This window comes from Crocuta crocuta, unplaced genomic scaffold (genome assembly GCF_008692635.1).
Source record: "Crocuta crocuta isolate KB4526 unplaced genomic scaffold, BGI_CrCroc_1.0 scaffold149, whole genome shotgun sequence".
In the NCBI taxonomy this organism is placed as follows: Eukaryota; Metazoa; Chordata; class Mammalia; order Carnivora; family Hyaenidae; genus Crocuta; species Crocuta crocuta.
Genome location: NW_027551561.1, coordinates 268,713 through 285,742, shown reverse-complemented (window position 1 = coordinate 285,742; position 17,030 = coordinate 268,713). Strand labels below are relative to the sequence as shown.

The window sequence follows — 17,030 nt, the reverse complement described above, 5'->3', positions numbered from 1 at the left end:
TCAGGGGGCGGGAGCGAGGATTTTTGGCGCATGCGCCACCCGGGTCCTCCCAGCAACCTCCAGCGCAAGATGGCGTCGGGAGGCTGTCTACCGCTGGCCGTCTGAGGGAGCGGCAAGTGCCTGTATCCGCAGCTGTGTTGCAGGTAACTGGGCGAAACTGCGCAGGGCCGGTCCGAACCCTCAGCCTCCTCTGCGTCTGTCGAAGGTCGGAGATCCGGGGGTGGTGCGAGGTCTGGGAAGTCCCGGGGGGGGGAGGGGCGGCGTGAGCGCCACTCGCCGGGCTCCGGGGGCCACTTGTAACTTGGTTTGCTCCGCAGCTCCGCGAGAAGGCAGAGGCTGGGCCCCGGCGGGTGCGATGGCCGCTGTGGTGGCCAAGCGGGAAGGGCCGCCGTTCATCAGCGAGGCAGCCGTGCGAGGCAACGCCGCCGTCCTGGATTACTGCCGGACCTCGGTGTCAGCGCTGTCGGGGGCCACGGCCGGCATCCTGGGCCTCACCGGCCTCTACGGCTTCATCTTCTACCTGCTTGCCTCCGTCCTGCTCTCCTTGCTCCTCATTCTCAAAGCGGGAAGGCGGTGGAACAAATACTTTAAATCACGAAGACCCCTCTTTACAGGAGGTCTCATCGGAGGCCTCTTCACCTACGTCCTGTTTTGGACCTTCCTCTATGGCATGGTGCACGTCTACTGAAGGGGGTCAGGGATGACTTTTTTTAAAAACCAGGTTGGGAGGACTGTCGCCGGGATTTAACACCGTGTAAACTTAGTTTTTAAATTGTTGAATTCGCTGCTTGTTCTGTAACGTTATAACTTATATCTGAAGACGAAGAGCCTGTAATATTCTTCAGATTAAATGAAGCGTGAGACACTTCGTGGAGTTTTTTCCTACCCTATAGCAAATACCGCATGTGTGCCGTGGGTGCAAAATTGCCCGTGTTTTGGCTCCTAGAGAGCTGGGAGCGGCTTCTGTAATTTCCTTGCATTTACACATAGCCCCCCCCGCGAGAGGGCCCGTAGGGCCTAAGTAGAAAGAGAACTTATTGTTAATATCCTAAGAACTAATGACAGTTGATATTTATTAAGCGTTTTCTATATGCGAAGCATTGTGCCTTGTACCTTTTACACCCATTATCTCATTTAATTCTAGCAATATCCATCTGGGGTAGATAAGTTATCCCTCATCGATGAAGCTGAGGCTCAGGTTAAATACACCTCAGCCGGAAGAGGCACAGCTAGAAAGAGGCAGAGCCAGATTTCGAATACAGGTCTTTTCATTGCTCTTGGCTGTACTGGCTGAGTATACCTTTTCCAATTCCAGCCTTCCCTCCCAGTGACCACTGCTTTCAAGTATGAATGGTGCCATTTTAGTTCCATTTCATCTAGTTACATCTGGCTGTCATTTCCATGTTAAATAAGTTCAAGCTCTTTTCTAGAATATATTTAATGGAGATTAAACAGATGACATTTAAGCTAAACTTTGGGCTTGTTTAGAGTGTAATGCTTCTGTCTATGCTAATCTGTGATCCCTTCTTGTTGGGGTTGGGGGGTTTACCCCAGAATAAAGTGCATATATTTAATTGAGAAATACGTATTGCATTGTAGTTATAGTAACGAACATGTTGCTCAAGGAATTTATAGTCTAACTAGGAAGACCGGTATTACCTAAGTTCACAAATATTTAAATTATGGTAAGTGCCGTGAAGAAAATGAAGAAAATGCGTAGGAGCCCCACACTGAGCTCAGGTTGGGGAATGGGGATCAAGAAAGTCTTGACGAGATAACATTACATTTGAGACCTCAAGGTTGAACAAAGTGTGAAGAAGGGGCTACTTGCAAGAAAGCACATGGAGAAGGGGGTTTGGCACGTATCTGGAGAGTTAAGAGAAGAGGCCAGGACCAGGACCTGGAAGGCCACGGTGGGGATTTTGGCCTTGATCTTAAAAGCAGTTGGGGGAAGCCTTTGGAAGTTTTAGCCAGGAGTGATGTGATCACATTTGGATTTTTAAAAAAGGATCAGCTTTAGATCAGCTGAGAGCTTGAATCCAAGTCCTCTTTTACACATGGTACGTGGTCTGTGGCCAATAGCAGAAATGGATCAGGGACCCAGGCCTCCTGAATCCCATTTGGGATTCTGGACCACATGCTTGCACACGAAGGGGGAAGTGGGGGTGAGGCCACAGCTTTGCCTCTCTCTGCCGATGACCTCTAAACCCTTTCTCAGACCACCACTGAAGAGGCTCACCTTCATGGTTTGCACACTCCCCCTTCCCAACCTCCCCTGTCCCCTCACGGCCTTCTCTGAGTGGAAAGGGAAGGTTCTCTCCTGATGAGTAAAGAGAAAGTCCTACTGGATGGGGGTGGGGGAGGGGGAGAGGGTGGAATAGGTGAGCTGATGTACTTAACCATTTATCTCTAGGAATTAAGGTTGTTTGAAATGTTAACTGTTAGAAAAAATATTGCAAAGAATATCCATGCCTATATTGTTTTGAGGGAACTTAATAAGCTCCTAAAACAGAAGATAAAAACTTGATTCCAAATGCTTTCCAGAGTTTTATCAGATTACACTCACTGAATGAAAAAGTACCAGTTTTATCAGTGCCTTCCTAGTCCTTTAATGTTTGCTCATTTAAAGAGTTTCCTTCCATTCGAGTTTCTTTGCAAGATAATGAGGAACATAATATATTGCTAGTTGTTTGTGTCTGCCTCTTTAGGGCTCACTTTCTTCTCACAGTTGCCTCTAAAACGTGGGGTGAGTAAGACATGAAAGGGGAAAAAAAATCAAGAAATGTTTACAGTTAAAACCTTTTATTGTTTTATAACCAAATAAAAATATCAATACATTTACGGGGCAGGTCCCAGATACTGGTTGCCATCTTTCGTCCTTTACTTCTGTGCACTGGCTGAAGGGGATACAGAGCAGGAAGAAGGGTGTGCCTTTTGGAGACAGTGCTCGGCCCACTGGAGAGTATACTTTGAGAAAAGCTGCATCATTTGGGTGGAGGAGAGTGGGTAGCAACAGGTGGAGCCCTTTTCCAGATGCGCAAGATGCCATTCCACGTGGGGTGATTTAGGGACTCTGCAGGGCGCTGTAGTCCACAGCTGGGGTGCTTAGACACCTGGAGGAAGTCACGTTCCCCCTTTTCAACTGGTCCCCCAGTGGGGCAAGCCAGCCACAGAGAAAGAGCTGATGGGGTGGTGGCAAAAAGGCAGTCATGACTGGTCAGTCCTGGTGACCCCTGCATCAGGAGTGGAGGGCACTTAGCTCTTTCATCGCTGGTCCTCTTGATGGCACACGGGTAGCACCCAGTTTACAAATCCCGGTAACCAGCATCATGGTGCTCCCAGGCATGGAATTACTCAGAGACTACTAGGTAGATGGCCTTAGGCCACAGCCTGAAGGCAAGCATAGACCGTTCCGGGGATCCCGAAATGTCAACATGGAAAGGAGCTCTGGAGAGGCTGGCATCCTCATCTACCTGCTGAGGCAGCCGGTGCCCTGAGGGAAAGGGGCTCTCCCCAGTGGAGCTCGAGCTCCCACTTCACTTCCCGTTTCAAAGCCAGTTTCTAGAAGATTTATGAACCTCCCACTCATCCACCGAGATTTATAAAAAAAAAAAAAAAAAAAAGAGGGGGTAATGGGGGTGCATGCAAAAGCAAGGAAACTGGCAGTGTGCAACACTATCCAGAAGCTGTGATAGGGTCCCTGGCTTTTCTGAGCACAAGGCCCATGACATGTCGAGGAGGCCACCTGGAAAGCTTGGCTGGAGACGAAACCATTAGGTTAAGTCCTCTGTGGCAGTGAAGTTTAATGGGGCAGCCCTTAAGATTAAAGATGGTTGGTGGAAAGAAAGCCTCACGAAACCGGCTTCTGCCACACTGTCTCCATCCAGCTCATTTACTCCTCATGTCAAGGCATTTCTTTTGCACACGTGGCTGCCGTGCCTGGAATGCTTCCCCCATCACCTCATTAAGCTGCTTTCAGATTTCGGCTTCTATGTCACGTCCTGGGGGAAACTCTCGCTACTCCTCACTGAAGATTCATTCAGCTTGTGATTCTGTGTGTGACCACTGATTAAGGTTCACCTCCTAGGCTGTAAGCACTTGGGCAGGGATGGTTTCTGTGTTTCTCACAACCATTACCAGACTTACTCCATCACCTGACAACAGGCACTCAGTGCATATTTACCAACTGAATGAACACCGTAGGGAGACATTTTCATTCCAGTGTAAAACGAATAGTACAGTTTTCCCCAAGTGATGTGGCTGCCGGAAAGCAATTCCAAAAACAGGCTAAAAGAAACTAGACCAACTGCCCAGCAGCCATGACTCCTGCCCTTTTTGCTTCCTCCCAAACACGAAAGTATATCAAATCCTAGGTTTGCCTTAGTGAGAGAGCTAACCCTAGTGGATCACCCAGATTTTTCATTTTCTGTTCCGAGAGCAGGAGGGCTTGGTGACAGGTTCCCAGCCCAGAGTGAAGGAGCTGTTTGCTCTAGAAGGAGCGAGCTTCCCGTTTGGGGGACCATGCCCTGCTCGGCCTTCTTGCGAACCCCTCTGTCCCTCTCCAAAGGCCCCAGTGGGAGGATGCTTCCACCTTCTGACCTGAGGGAGGCCCAGAGAGCACTTCCAAAGAGGACACTCCTCAGAGTCCGGGGAGCTAGGCAAACCAAAGCATGGCGCTTGCTGAGCCCCAGGCAGCCCCGCGGGCCTTTGCTACCGAGGAGACCAGACACCAGCTAGTGATGAGCTATAGGTCTCTTCCCTTGGGTTTACAGAGGGGCTCTCAGCTGGTGGCAGAGGGAGAAGGGAGTGAGCCGAGCCAACTCCCAGCCCGGTACTTCAACGTATTCCATCGCGTCTCTTTCTCACAGAGGAGACTTGATCTGACGTTGCAGCCATCAGAAAAAGTTCATTTCCTGAGCGGGGGCACAAGTAACCAAATAGATTTCTCCGCGAAACAGTGGAGCCTCTTGGCGTTGGTACTGTTGCCTTGGGGAACAGGGGTGGGAGGGAAGCTTGTCACCGTCTATTCTTTTGTACCTTTTGGTTTTTGAATCATGTAAGTATTATCTAGTCAAAATATTTTAATTTAAATACATTGAGCATAATGTCACTTTCCCGGGGGTGGGGGTGGGGTAGAATCCTCTTGCTCTCAAAATAGAATGTAAGTCTGGCCTAAAATCCGCATCAGCTGCCAAAGCTGGCCTCTTCCTCCCTCAGACCCAGGCTTTGCATTCTCAGTAACCAGTGCTCTCATACCTGAACGTCCACACGAATCACATGGAATCTTGTTGAAACATGGGTTCTGATTTAGGAGGACGAGAAAGGGGGCAGAGACCGCGTTTCCAGGGGGCGGGGGGAATGCTGCTGCCACTGGTCCCCAGGCCACAGCGCCAAGGGGGGGGGGGCAGACTGGGGCAGCATTGTGGGGCTGGAAGGGAGTAGGCAGGGGTGAAGGGTGGGGATGAGGGGCAGGGCCCTCCCTAACTGTTTTGGCCTCCCTGTTACCAACTGCTCTGCCTGCCAGGTGAGCGCCACCTATTCGATCTCTTTAGCCCTTCAGACGCAGCCTTGGAGGAGAAAGGGAGGGCAGCTGGGTGGGGGACACCCAGCTCCACAGAACCACAAGGGAGAAAGGGCACCGGCAGATGGCCTCCCATTCAGTGAGACACTGTGCCCAGAGCTTCCTGAGGCTGGGCAGGTAGACGGGAGCCCAGGCCTGCCTGCCTCCCCTTCCCCACCTTTCCTGGAAACCCGCAGAGGCTGCCTCTCCCCTCAAGGGCCAGCTGCCTCTTTACAGGCCGGGTCCTTTCCTGGTTGCTTCCTTGGCCACCTATAATTTTATCCTTGAGGGTAGGCCAGACGTCCCCTTGGATGTTGGCCAAAGTCTTTGAGGAGCCATCATTTTCAACAGGGATTTGTGGTCCTTGGCTAGAGGCTGGAGGACGGCCAGAGTGGCTGCGCCTGGCTGCGATGTCTGTTGGCTCCGGAAGGAATTCCACACGTGCTCGCCCGACCCGAGGGCCATGTGAGTGTCTCATTTAAGCATCTCTTGGATAGGGCACAGCCCACAGCACGTAGCGTTTACTGTGCACACGAATGAACTAAGTTCTCAGGAAAATAAAACAGTCGAGTACCACTCAGGCCCCTGGCCTTCCCTGCTTCCCTCGCCGAGTCCTCCTCCTCCAAGTCCGAGCCACGCTGGCCGCTAGGAGGCTCCCCTCCCCTGGCACACAAGGAAAAGCTAGTCGTGGGATCTCCAGGTGCGGAAGAGACAGCTGTGCCCGGAAGCGCCTGTCCCAAGCGAACACAGTTCTCAGTTCACAGCTGCGGGCGGTTCTGCCCCAGCACCTTCAGCAAATCTGCTCTTGGCACACACCTCAGGCTATGCCTCCGGGGTCTGCAGGTTCTGTAGCTGCTCCACATTCACCTTTCCATTTCCCACATGGCCAGACCTGGGGGTGAGGGGGCGGGTAGGGGGCACACAGAGGACAATTGGGGACCCTGTGAAGAGGGCCAGCCTCCCTAAAGGCAGACTCCACCCTCAGCAGCCTCCCACTGGCGGCAGGGCAGATGGAGATTCCCAGGCACGGGCAGGCTGGGGAGAGCCTGGCCACAGCCCGGGTCCGTGCCGATGCCCAGGCCCGGGCCTCCGGGGCCAAACCGGCAATGAGCAGCAGCCACTACGGTGGCTCCCTCAGGGCACCCAGGCCTCCCACAGCCAACACCATGGGGTGGTCATTCCTCCGTCTCACAGGCTCAGGGGCTCAGGGAGCACACCAGGGGTGCTGCTGGGACCCCTGCCTCCTTGCCACAGCCCTGAGCCTCTGCCTTCCTCACTTCTCTCCCTCCTCTGCCTGCCTCTCCTTCCCAGTGCATGTCTCACTCCCGCCCTGCACAGGCCCAGCTCCCCACGGGAAGCTGCCAGTCCCTGAGTCAACAAAGAATGAAAGCTGGGGACCAGAGGAGCAGACCCCCAGCCCAGGCAGGGAAACTGGGATATGGTTTACAAAAGGAGAGTCAGAAGCCTAGGCTGGCTGAGCAAGAGGGTACCCTGTGTGCCGGGGAAGGGCAGACTACAGGCCACTTGTCAGCATACCACCACCCTCCTAAGGCTAGGGCAGTTCCAGAATTTCTGGAAGGCATCTGATGAACAGGGGAATGGCAGGCTTGACAAGGCAGGAAACTCTCATGGAAAAGAACTGGATTCTAGAGACATACTGCCTAGGTTCAAATCCCAGCTCTGCCGTTTATTAGCTATGTGACTTTTGTCACAACTTTTCTTGCCTCGGTTTCCTCATTAGAACAGGGACTGTGAGTGTCCGCCTCATTAAGTTGCTGAAATGGGTTCATACATACATAGAGCTCAGAGAAGCGCCAGGCAGAGGAAGCCTGAGGAAATGACGTTGTCTTAATGCTGGGATAGCACAGCAAGCAGACTGCTGTGTGGTGGCTTGGGGGGCGGGGGGCTGAGGAAATAGCGGGGATCACGAAGGGGTTAAAGCAGCCCTGTCCCCCACAAAGTCCAGCTTGGGTGGGTGCTCCCGGGTCCCGGACGTCCTGCCTTGTGTCCATGTCATGCTGGAGCAGGGAGGAGAGGAGAGGGCTGGCCCATCTCTACAAGGCTCGTTCTCGGGTCCTCCACCCAGCAGCCCCTCAGCGGGCGGGCAGCCATTCCCCTTCCGGCTGCTGCCTCCCGTGCTGCGCCTCCGGCTGCTCGGCCAACCCAGGCCCCGCCGCCGCCTCCTCTGCCTCTGGGCTCCCATCCTGTTGCGAGGCCTCGGCCAGGACCCGCAGGACGCTGGGCAGGACAGGACCGAGTTAACCCTGGCCTGCAGAGCCCAGCCCACCTTCCCCAGACTGGCGGGGTGGGGGCGTGGGGCAGGCCCTGGAGAGCCACTCGCCCTGTGGGGGCACCCCTCTTCCTCTAGCAGCTCAGCCAGGAGGCAAGAGGGCTCTGGCTCTGTCTGCGACCGGGGTCGGGGCTGAGGGTGCAGCCTGCATCAGGGCTCGGTTCAGTCCAGGCAAATGATGCAGGCTGACCCTCCGCCTGCTGTCCCAGGCTGCGGTGGGGTTCAGGGAGCACCCCGGTGCCCATCTGGAGCCCACCATCTGCAATTCCCCTTTCTGATCCCCACTCCTCCAGGAATGGCTGGGCCAGAGCCCCTTTCCCCTTCCAGTCTGCCCACAGGCATCAGGATTTCCCACTTACACAGTATTATGCTGCTCTGAATATACGCATACACACCGCCATGCTCAGGGGCCCACGAGAGCCTGGAAATAGGCTCCCACAGGAAAACACAAGAAATCCATCTTTTTCTTCCCTTACCACTGCAGCTTCCCTCAACCCCAGCCAACCAGGACTACCAAGTCCAAAAATCCTAAGACATAAGAGAGAGACAATGGGGTCCAAGGAGGCCTTGGACTTCTCTGAAGTCACATGGTAGACAGTGGCGGAGTCAGGCCTGGAAACCAGATCTCCTGGCTGTGTCCTTTGGAGGCCTTTTCTTCCACCAGCTGCTCTGAGATGGAATTCACCTCTGTAAAGCATGTTCTCAGAACATTCCACCTTCCGCGGCCCTTCCAGGGGAGCTCCCAATGGGTCAGTCCTGCCTCCACACGCTAAGCATTACCATCCAACCAGGGTAAAGTTTCTAGGCCAGGGAGGGGGACTCCAGTCAAGGCGGCCCCACAAAAGTCCCCTCAGGCTGCAGGGGAGGAAGCATAACTGACCTCACTTCCTCGTACTTCTTGTCTCGGTAAAAGTGGCTCTTCTTGATGAAGTAGATAAGCACCAGGTCACAGAAGAAAGCGCCCTGCAGCAAGAGAGTTGGTGTTCCTGACTCAGAATTCTAGATTTCCAGGAAGCACCCTGCCACTTGACCCATAGTCCATTCCGAGGGATCAGACAACAACCCCTACAGGGCATCATTGTCCCCAGTCAATAGATGGGGAAACTGGGCTCAGAAAGAGGCATTTTGTCAAAGGCCATGAAGTTCATCCACGGTAGAGCCAAAGTTAGGCCGGAGTTAGCAGATGGAGACCATCTGCTCTGTCAGGCCAAGCATCCCCTGTGCTGCCCTGACTCCATCCAATCATGTCTTCAACAAATGTCACCAATGTGCCAGGCACTGCACTGGGTGCAAGACAATTAAGACAATGAGACCTTGAGGGGACTCTCCCTCTGGGGCAGAATTAGGACAACGACAAATCCTACGATGAGGAGAAGAGCAAGGAAGCAGAGCAAAGATAAGACCTTACTCTGGGGTGGGATATCTGGGCTGAGTGTTGAGGGCTGAATACTATGTAACAAGGCAAAAAAACACAAAAGCCAGGAAGGGCAGGCATTGCAGAGGTAGCAAAGGAAATTCCACAGGGCCTGTGTTGCAAAAGCCAGAGACACTTCTGGAGATGAGGATTTGGGACCGGCTGCAAGTTTTCTTATAATGCCTTTGAGGCCTTGGTCTCAGGGGGAGGCACCAAAGGGCCTTGAATAGGGGCAAACACAGTCAGGATTGTGGCATTTTAGAAATTTAGGACGTTCCTTCTGGTAGTCAGTGTGAGAGACGGGTTGGAGAGGACCTGAAGAGTAAGGACGACAGGGGCAGTCACGGAAAGGCTGACGAGGACGAGGACGGAGCTAACCCAGGGGACCCCCCCCCCCACACGCACACCTGTTCACAGGAGCTGCAGAGCACATGGTGCACATGCCCGTCTCGTCCACCAGAGGGCCATCCCAGCCACAGCACCGAAGGGAGGGTTAGGGTTAGGGTTAGGGGGAGGGGCTGTTTCCTACCAGAATGAGGGGGTGAAGCGGGTTGGGTGGGCCAAGGGAGGGGGCTGAGGGATGGGTTCACAGGTGAACCTGGGCCTCTAACTCGGCACTGCACAACCCTTCCCGGCCCCCCCGCCCTCTGCCCAGATGCCCCAAATGTTATCAACTCCTCCTTCCACAGAGAACACTCCTCCAACCAACCCAGCCTCCAGCACCACTGTTCCCATTACCTTGATTTCACAGGTAAGCACCCCATGCCCTCGTGTTCTGATTTACCCACATGAAGAAAGTAATGACTGACAGTGGCCCCTCTCTAAGAAAGTTACATGAGCAAACACAGGATTCCCTAACAATGGCTGTTTGCAGTTAAGAGGAATCCTCTGGGGCTCACTGTCATCCGTCACCTCTCAGGAGAACAGCCTCGCTGAACCCCAAGACTTGTTGATACTGCTCCACACTTTTCCTGGTCTCAATAAAAAGTCCCAGGTCCTGCCGGAGGCCTCCAAGAGGACGAGGCTGCCAGAAACCGTGGCAAGGAGCTTGCCGGGATGGGCAGGGGCCACCCACAGACAGCTCCCGTGTCCTTAGAAAAACTTCCAGAAGAACAAAGGGGCATGACAAGAGATTCGGGGGAAAGCTCTGCTTACTCTCCAGCAAAGACTTCCTCTCCCGTGTGCCCCCAGGGCCCAGCTGGACAGATCTGAGGAAGGACCACAGCCTGACACCCTTGCTGCTCATATTTTTAGCCCTGGGATTTCCAACTGGGGGTGATTTTGTTCCCCAGGGGACATTTGGCAACTTCTGGAGACATCTATGGTTGTCACAAGTGGGAGAGAAAGCACTGTGGGCATCTAGTGGTAGAGGTAGTGCTACGTTGTTAATCATCCCACAGCACACAGCATGGCCGCACACAGGAAAGAATTATCAACCGGGCCATGGCTGAGCAACCAACCCTGTATACAGCTGGATCCTGGCTCTTTTTTGCAGCAGTGGAGATGAGGCTTAGGAAGTTCAGGAATTGACCCAGGATCCTAGAGAATCCCAGCCCCACTCCCAGCTCTGGATGCCTCTCCAGCCAGATGCCTCTCTGGCTCTGGAAAGAGAAAGTCAGGCCGTTGCTGCCACCTGGTGCTGCTGGCAGGTGTCAGTCCCAGAAAGCCCTCTTTACCCATGTGCCACGGACCTCGCCCGCTCCCGTTCTTTCTGAAGCGCATGAACAGCACTCCTGGAGCTGTTTTCCCCTCCCCAGCCAGTCTCAGAGGGTAAAGGTTGGGGGGGGGAGTACTCACAGCACCCATAAGCGCCACCCCAGAGCCAATGTTGATGATCGTGGGGATGATGTTGAACTTCCCTGCCTGTAGCGCAGAGAAACAAAGCAGGGTGAACAAGGAAGGGTGGTCAGCAGGGTTCCTGGGTACTCCCAACATGCCCCCCCCGCCCTCCAGCCCTGCCTGGCCTCAGGAAGGGAGATACAGCCCACACACCTTGCCATTCACCATCACATCGAAGCGGATCCCATAGGCCTTCATGAGGGTGCGGAACTCCACTCCAGCTCCATCTCGGTAATATTTGGCAAACCTAGGGGAGACATGGCCCGGGGGAGACCTTCTGTGCTCGGCAGTACATACCAGGCTGCTTTGGAGATTTATGAGCGCCCCCGGCGGGGGAGGGTGCAGACCCTCTTGCTAACGTCAAGGTAAAGACTCATCCAGACCTTTGAAAACCTCACAGACATTCCCCAAGAGGCAAGGGCTTTCCCACTACACACTGGGCCAGCCCGGGGACACTAGAGCACTGATGGAAGTGACTGAGCTAAGTTCACGGGCTTCCTAGTGAACCCCCAGGGTGACAGAAACTTCTCTCCTCCCCCAGGAGTGCTCCCAGCTGGCATCCCTCACCTCTCCTCAGCTCTTTCTCACTATACCTCCCACTCTGACGTCCACCTCCAGAAAGGGGTGTCATAGTGCTGGCACCCGGAAAAGGACAAAATGTGGCCAGGGTCACAAGACAGCAGGTCTAACCCCAGTTACCTGAAGTTGTACCCAGAGGAGACTGAGTTTTCTGAAAATTTGTTGTCCAGACGGCTAAAAGAATAGCGAGGGTTGCATTCAGAAGGAGCTTTATCAAGATCACAATCCCATTCAATCTGAATTCCTATCACACCACCCTTGATGAAGAAGAGACAAGAATCAGTGCACAGAACTTTCTGGAGGTGGGCAGAAGTCACAGACCAGCTCTTCACCAAGAGCTGGACAAGACGGGGAGAGTGCTCGAGCCACAGGTCGCCCCACTGAGCATCCTCCCAGGAGGAAGGTGGAAGCCCCAGGGTCCCAGCNCCCGTACGTGCAGCTGGGATGCACCAGTGGGGCTCCTTCTGGCTCACTTTCAACTGATGCCCCCCAAGCGCTGCGAAGCACACAGCAGGTGCTCGCTGTGCCTCCCACTGAGTGCCTGGGTTCTGACAGGCTGTGTGTCAGCGCTAATCCCGAAGACAGTGAGTCCCTGGGGCGGGGCACTCCACACTACCACCCACCACCCGACCCCAGGAGCCCCCTCCTCCCCACCCTCTTCCTGAGCCCAGGCCCAGAGCTCTGAGGCACCCCCCTCCCCGGCCCGCAGGCAGGGCTCCCCAGTGCGCGCTCCCCACCTGCAGGGCTATCTCCTGGAAGTTGCTCCCTGTCCAGCTGACCACAGACCCCAATCGGAAGATGGGGCAGTACGGGTTCTTGGGGCCAAAATGACAGGACTTCAGGAAACCTTTGTCTTTGGTGTCCAGCACATTGGTCCTGGATGGAGGCCGTGAACAGACAGTGAAATGAAGTGGAGACTGGCTGCTCCCGGGCCAGACACAGCCTGACGCAGGAGTCCCAGGGCCCTTCCCTGGCCCAGGCTGAGGCCCTGGCTCCACCCTTACTCAAGTCCTGACTACTCCCCCTTAGCCCCCTCCTCCAACAACCTCCTGCGGTCAAGGACAGAACGTCCCTCCCACAGCAGGGGGAAGGCGTGCTCCAGTATCTCCCAGAGGTTTGTTCACATGCAGATGTCGCACACACACCATGCACGTGGCCCCACGCACAGTGAACAAGGGGGCAGGCCCTAGGTCCCCAGTAACCAAGTCCCACCTACTTGGAGAAGTTGAATTTGGGGAAACGAATGAAGTTCTTTATGTAAACAGTGAAGTCTTCAGCCTTGCCCAGGAGCGGCTTCCTGCAAACCAAGCCAGGACAGTGTGCCCAGGAGGCCCTGCCCTTCCCCCCCGTACATCCCCCCGGGGCCCGTGGCAGGGCTGAGGCCTGCCTGCTCCCTAGGTCCCCAGGAGACCTTGCCGAGAACCATCCATTTCTTCGTGTTGGGGTGGTCCTCAGGCCCTTGTGGGGTGTCCTCAGAATGAGGAGCTCATAGTAGACATGTCTCCACCATCAGGCTGAGACCCACTCACTGCCCAGGTAGCTTTTTGGAGTCCCGAGGCCGCAGCCACTCACGCTGGCCTGGACTTTGTCTCCACTGGACACCAGGCGAAGATCTCGCAGGTGCCCCTTTGCCTGTTCCCCCCCCGAAGGCAGCGGCCAGTCCTCACTCCTGCAAGATTGGGGCAGAAATGATGCTAGAAGCCTCCTGGCTCCAGCCCCCGCTTTGCTCCCAACCCCGCCATTCCAGGCCTCACCATTTCCAGCCACAACAGGCTCCCCAGGAGGGCAGTCACTGTCTGTGTAGCACAAGGCATCCGGAATGCTTTCACTCTGCCGGGAGAGAAGGGGCATGTGGGTGGGGGTCCCCTGCAGGGGCTCCCGTTCAGAACCAAGGTCTCACCCCAGGAGCTGGGACAGGGGTTCCTCCCCTGAGTGGGGCCACACACTCTCTGAGAAACTGCGTCTCTCCCCCCAAGCGATGCAGGCCCACACTCCAGTACACATATCCTCCGGGGCATATGAAGGCGGTAGAAACCGCTGCTTCAGGAAAAGGGTAGACCCCAGCCCCTGATGGAGGCTCTCCCGCCCCCTCCCCAGCCTTATGCACCAAATCAAACCTCAGCACAGGTTTCCTGCCGCTGGTTGGGGGTCACGATCAAGTTGGTGGCTACGAAGAAGACGTTCTCTCCCTGAGAAACCGGAGAGGCATTGAGGGACATCCTCTTAGCCTCTTGGGGTCCCTCCTTCCCAGGATTTCATGGCAGGGGGTTGGGTCTCTGCATGGGTGTTGAGGACAATGGGGCCACAAAACCAGTGGATCCCACCCATCTGCCCACTGACCCTGAAGTCCCTGAGTAGATGTCCTTTGACAGGGCTCTTTCAGGCCCCCAACACCAAACTGCCCCCCTCCACGAATCCCTATTCTGACCTCAGACCCTGGGATCTAAGCCCAGATCTGGGAGGAGAAGAGGCAGTGATGGGGTGGCCAAGGCCCTGGCCTAGGCCAGTTGTGACTAGGCCAGGGAGCCATTCCCAAGGGCAGAGGCTAACATACAGGAGCAGTTCTCTGTGCCAGGCAACCTGACCCACACTGATCTGGAACTTCTTGGGGCCCCATTTGGTCTCTACAGGCTCAGGATTTGTTGGGAAGGGAGTGGTCACAGAGGTGCAGTCAAGGAGGGCAGGGGGATGGTGTGAGGGGAAGGATCTGGGCAGGGTCTCCATCTGCAAATCCTGGTAGCTGTCCTGGGCCAAGGGAGACAATCAGTGAAGGTCCCTGGGTACCTCCCCACCCTAAGCGAGGCCCTATTAGCTGAGGCCCCAGTGCTGGGTGGGGTTCAGACCTGGGGTGGGATGACGTAGTCGGCAACATCCCAAAGTCGCTCCCCGAGCTCAGAGGTATTGGTGAAGGTCACACCCTTGACTTTCGTGATGATACTGCTCTGCAGGGACGTGTCGGTGTCTTGGTAACCCTTCTTCACCAGGAACACCCAACTGTGGGGAGAGGGCCCAGCAGCGGGCATCAGGGTCACCGCTGCCCTCAGGGAATCCTCCCCAGGGTATTCACCTTTCCCACCAGCTCCTGAGCAGGGGTCACGACCGCACTGCTGCCTAAAACCCAGTCCTGCAAGCAGCACAGGCGACAAGCAGCCCGAAGAGCAGGGAGATGGCTGCTCTCAGGGGCTGAGGCCTTGAAGCTGACCCAGGCCGGGCCAGCCTGCTCACCCATGCCTGGGGATGTGACCTTGGGCGAGCCAATGAACTCTGGGGCTCAGCACAGGGACAACAGGGCCTCCCTCCAGGGGCGTGAGGACAGTTAAAGGAGATGGGGCATAACCCGAAACTCAGCATGAGGAGACCTCAGACATATCCAACCAGGGGGCGGGGGGTGTCATTCTACAAAACGAGAGTACAAAATCCTATACTCTTTGACACCCAAAACACATGCAATAAAAGAAAAAAATAGATAAATAGTACTTCATCAAAATTAAAAACTTTTGGGTGTAAGGGAGCCTGGGTGGCTGAGTCGGTTAAGTGTCTGACTTCGGCTCAGGTCAGATCTCACAGTTCGTGGGTTCGAGGCCCGCATCAGGCTCTGCGCTGACAGCTCAGAGCCTGGAGCCTGTTTTGGATTCTGTGTCTTCCCTCTCTCTCTGCCCTTCCCCTACTCATGCTCTGTCTCGCTCTGTCTCAAAAATAAACTTTAAAAAAAATTTAAAAAAAAACTTTTAGGCGTCAAAGGACACTATCAAAAAAATGAAAAGATCACCCACAGAACGGGAGAACTATTTGCAAATCTTATAACTGGTTAGGGTCTGGTATCCAGCACATATAAAGAACTCTTACAACTCAGCAATAAAAATACAAAGAACCCAATTTAAAAAAAAAAAAAGGTCAATAATTTGAATAGGTATGTCTCCAAAGAAAATTATACAGATGGCCGATAAACACAGGAAAAAGACGTTCAACATTATTACTCATCAAGGAAATGCAAATCAAAACCACAATGGGATACTACCTCACACCGAATAAGATGGCTGTAATTTAGAAGAAAGAAAGAAAGAAAGAAAGAAAGAAAGAAAGAAAGAAAGAAAGGAAAGAAAGGAAAATAACAAGTGTTGGTGAGGCTTCAGAGAAATGGGTATTTGCTGACAGGAACGTAAGATGGTACAGCTGCTGTGGGGAAGTTTGGTAGCACCTCAAAAGGTAATGATATGTCCTAGCAACTTCACTCCAAAATATATACCCCAAAGAACTAAAAACATAACCACACAATAACTTGTAAGTGAATGTTGTTTGAGACAGCCAAAAGGGAGAAATAATCCAATGTCTGTCAACAGATGACTGGGTAAACAAAATGCGGTTTATCCATACAGCGGGGTCTTATTCAGCCGTCGAAGGAATGAATGACTGATGCCGGCTACAGCACAGGTAAACCCCAAAAACCCAATGGTAAGTGAAGCAGGGGAGGGTGCCAAGTGATGCTGCCAGTTACGGGTTTCTTCTTGGGGTGATGGAATGTGCTGAAAGAAGATAGTGGTGATAGCTGTAAACACTGTGAGCATTCAAAAACCACTTAATTGGATCATTTTAAATGGTTGAAATGGTGAATTACATGCCATGTGAATTTTCCTTCAACTTAAAAATTGTAATACAGGGGCGCCTGGGTGGCTCAGTCGGTTAAGTGTCCGACTTCGGCTCAGGTCATGATCTCACGGTGTGTGGGTTCGAGCCCCGTGTCGGCTCAGGGCCTGGAGCCTGTTTCAGATTCTGTGTCTCCCTCTCTCTCTGACCCTCTCCTGTTCACACTGTCCCTCTCTCTCTCAGAAATAAACATTAAAAAACATTTTTTAAAGAAAAAAAAAATACACACTGAAGGATGTAGCGGTAAAGGGGCATAATGCCTGCAACTTACTCTTAAACAGAAAAAATGTATATATACACACACATCACATGTGTGGAGAGAGAAAGGGAAAAGGACCACACGAACGTAGTAAAATGTTAACACGTGAGGAATCTAGGTGAAGGGTGTTTCAAAAAGTCTATACTACTCTTGAAGCCTTTCTGTAAATCTAAAATTATTTTGAAATACCAAAGAAAATAATGTTTTTTTAATGAGATGGCACATGTACATTGCTCAGTACACTGATGCCGGGCGAGGGAAGAGCTCAACAGATACAGCTCATCAACTGCTTACTGCCGTGACTGTTAGGGTTAGAGACCGTACAGCTTGACCCCTTGGGAAAGTTGGGAACACAGAGGCCAGGAGAGGGCAGGAGCTGCCTGCCCCGGGTCATGCAGGAGTGCTGGGCATGGCCTGCACCCCCCCCCCCCCCCGGGCCCCCTGC

The 17,030-nt window shown here is 53.7% G+C and overlaps 2 protein-coding genes across 3 annotated transcripts in view; one reads left to right on the top strand and one right to left on the bottom strand.

The window, feature by feature from the left end:
• The first annotated feature begins 63 nt into the window (after nt 1-63).
• Nucleotides 64-868, top strand: EMC6 (ER membrane protein complex subunit 6). Of its 2 annotated transcripts, none has more exons than XM_077749674.1 (2): nt 64-143; nt 318-868. In XM_077749674.1, exon 2 carries the CDS (start codon nt 356-358, stop codon nt 686-688), a length of 333 nt encoding a protein of 110 aa, XP_077605800.1. In that variant the 5' UTR covers nt 64-143; nt 318-355; the 3' UTR covers nt 689-868. The 2 variants fall into 2 exon arrangements, with proteins under 2 accessions (XP_077605800.1, XP_077605801.1); XM_077749675.1 differs by having other exon boundaries at nt 119-205.
• Nucleotides 869-7,248: 6,380 nt separating this feature from the next.
• P2RX5 (purinergic receptor P2X 5) overlaps nt 7,249-17,030 on the bottom strand; it is a 13,075-nt gene continuing 3,293 nt past the window's right edge. The window contains exons 3-13 of the mRNA XM_077749821.1: nt 14,526-14,676; nt 13,800-13,871; nt 13,437-13,512; nt 13,255-13,351; nt 12,899-12,979; nt 12,420-12,558; nt 11,803-11,939; nt 11,257-11,350; nt 11,062-11,127; nt 8,731-8,813; nt 7,249-7,798 (exon numbers count right to left, since the gene is read on the bottom strand). Of these exons, the coding sequence (XP_077605947.1) occupies nt 7,654-7,798; nt 8,731-8,813; nt 11,062-11,127; nt 11,257-11,350; nt 11,803-11,939; nt 12,420-12,558; nt 12,899-12,979; nt 13,255-13,351; nt 13,437-13,512; nt 13,800-13,871; nt 14,526-14,676 (1,141 nt within the window). The 3' untranslated portion in view covers nt 7,249-7,653. The remainder of the gene's footprint in view (nt 7,799-8,730; nt 8,814-11,061; nt 11,128-11,256; nt 11,351-11,802; nt 11,940-12,419; nt 12,559-12,898; nt 12,980-13,254; nt 13,352-13,436; nt 13,513-13,799; nt 13,872-14,525; nt 14,677-17,030) is intronic.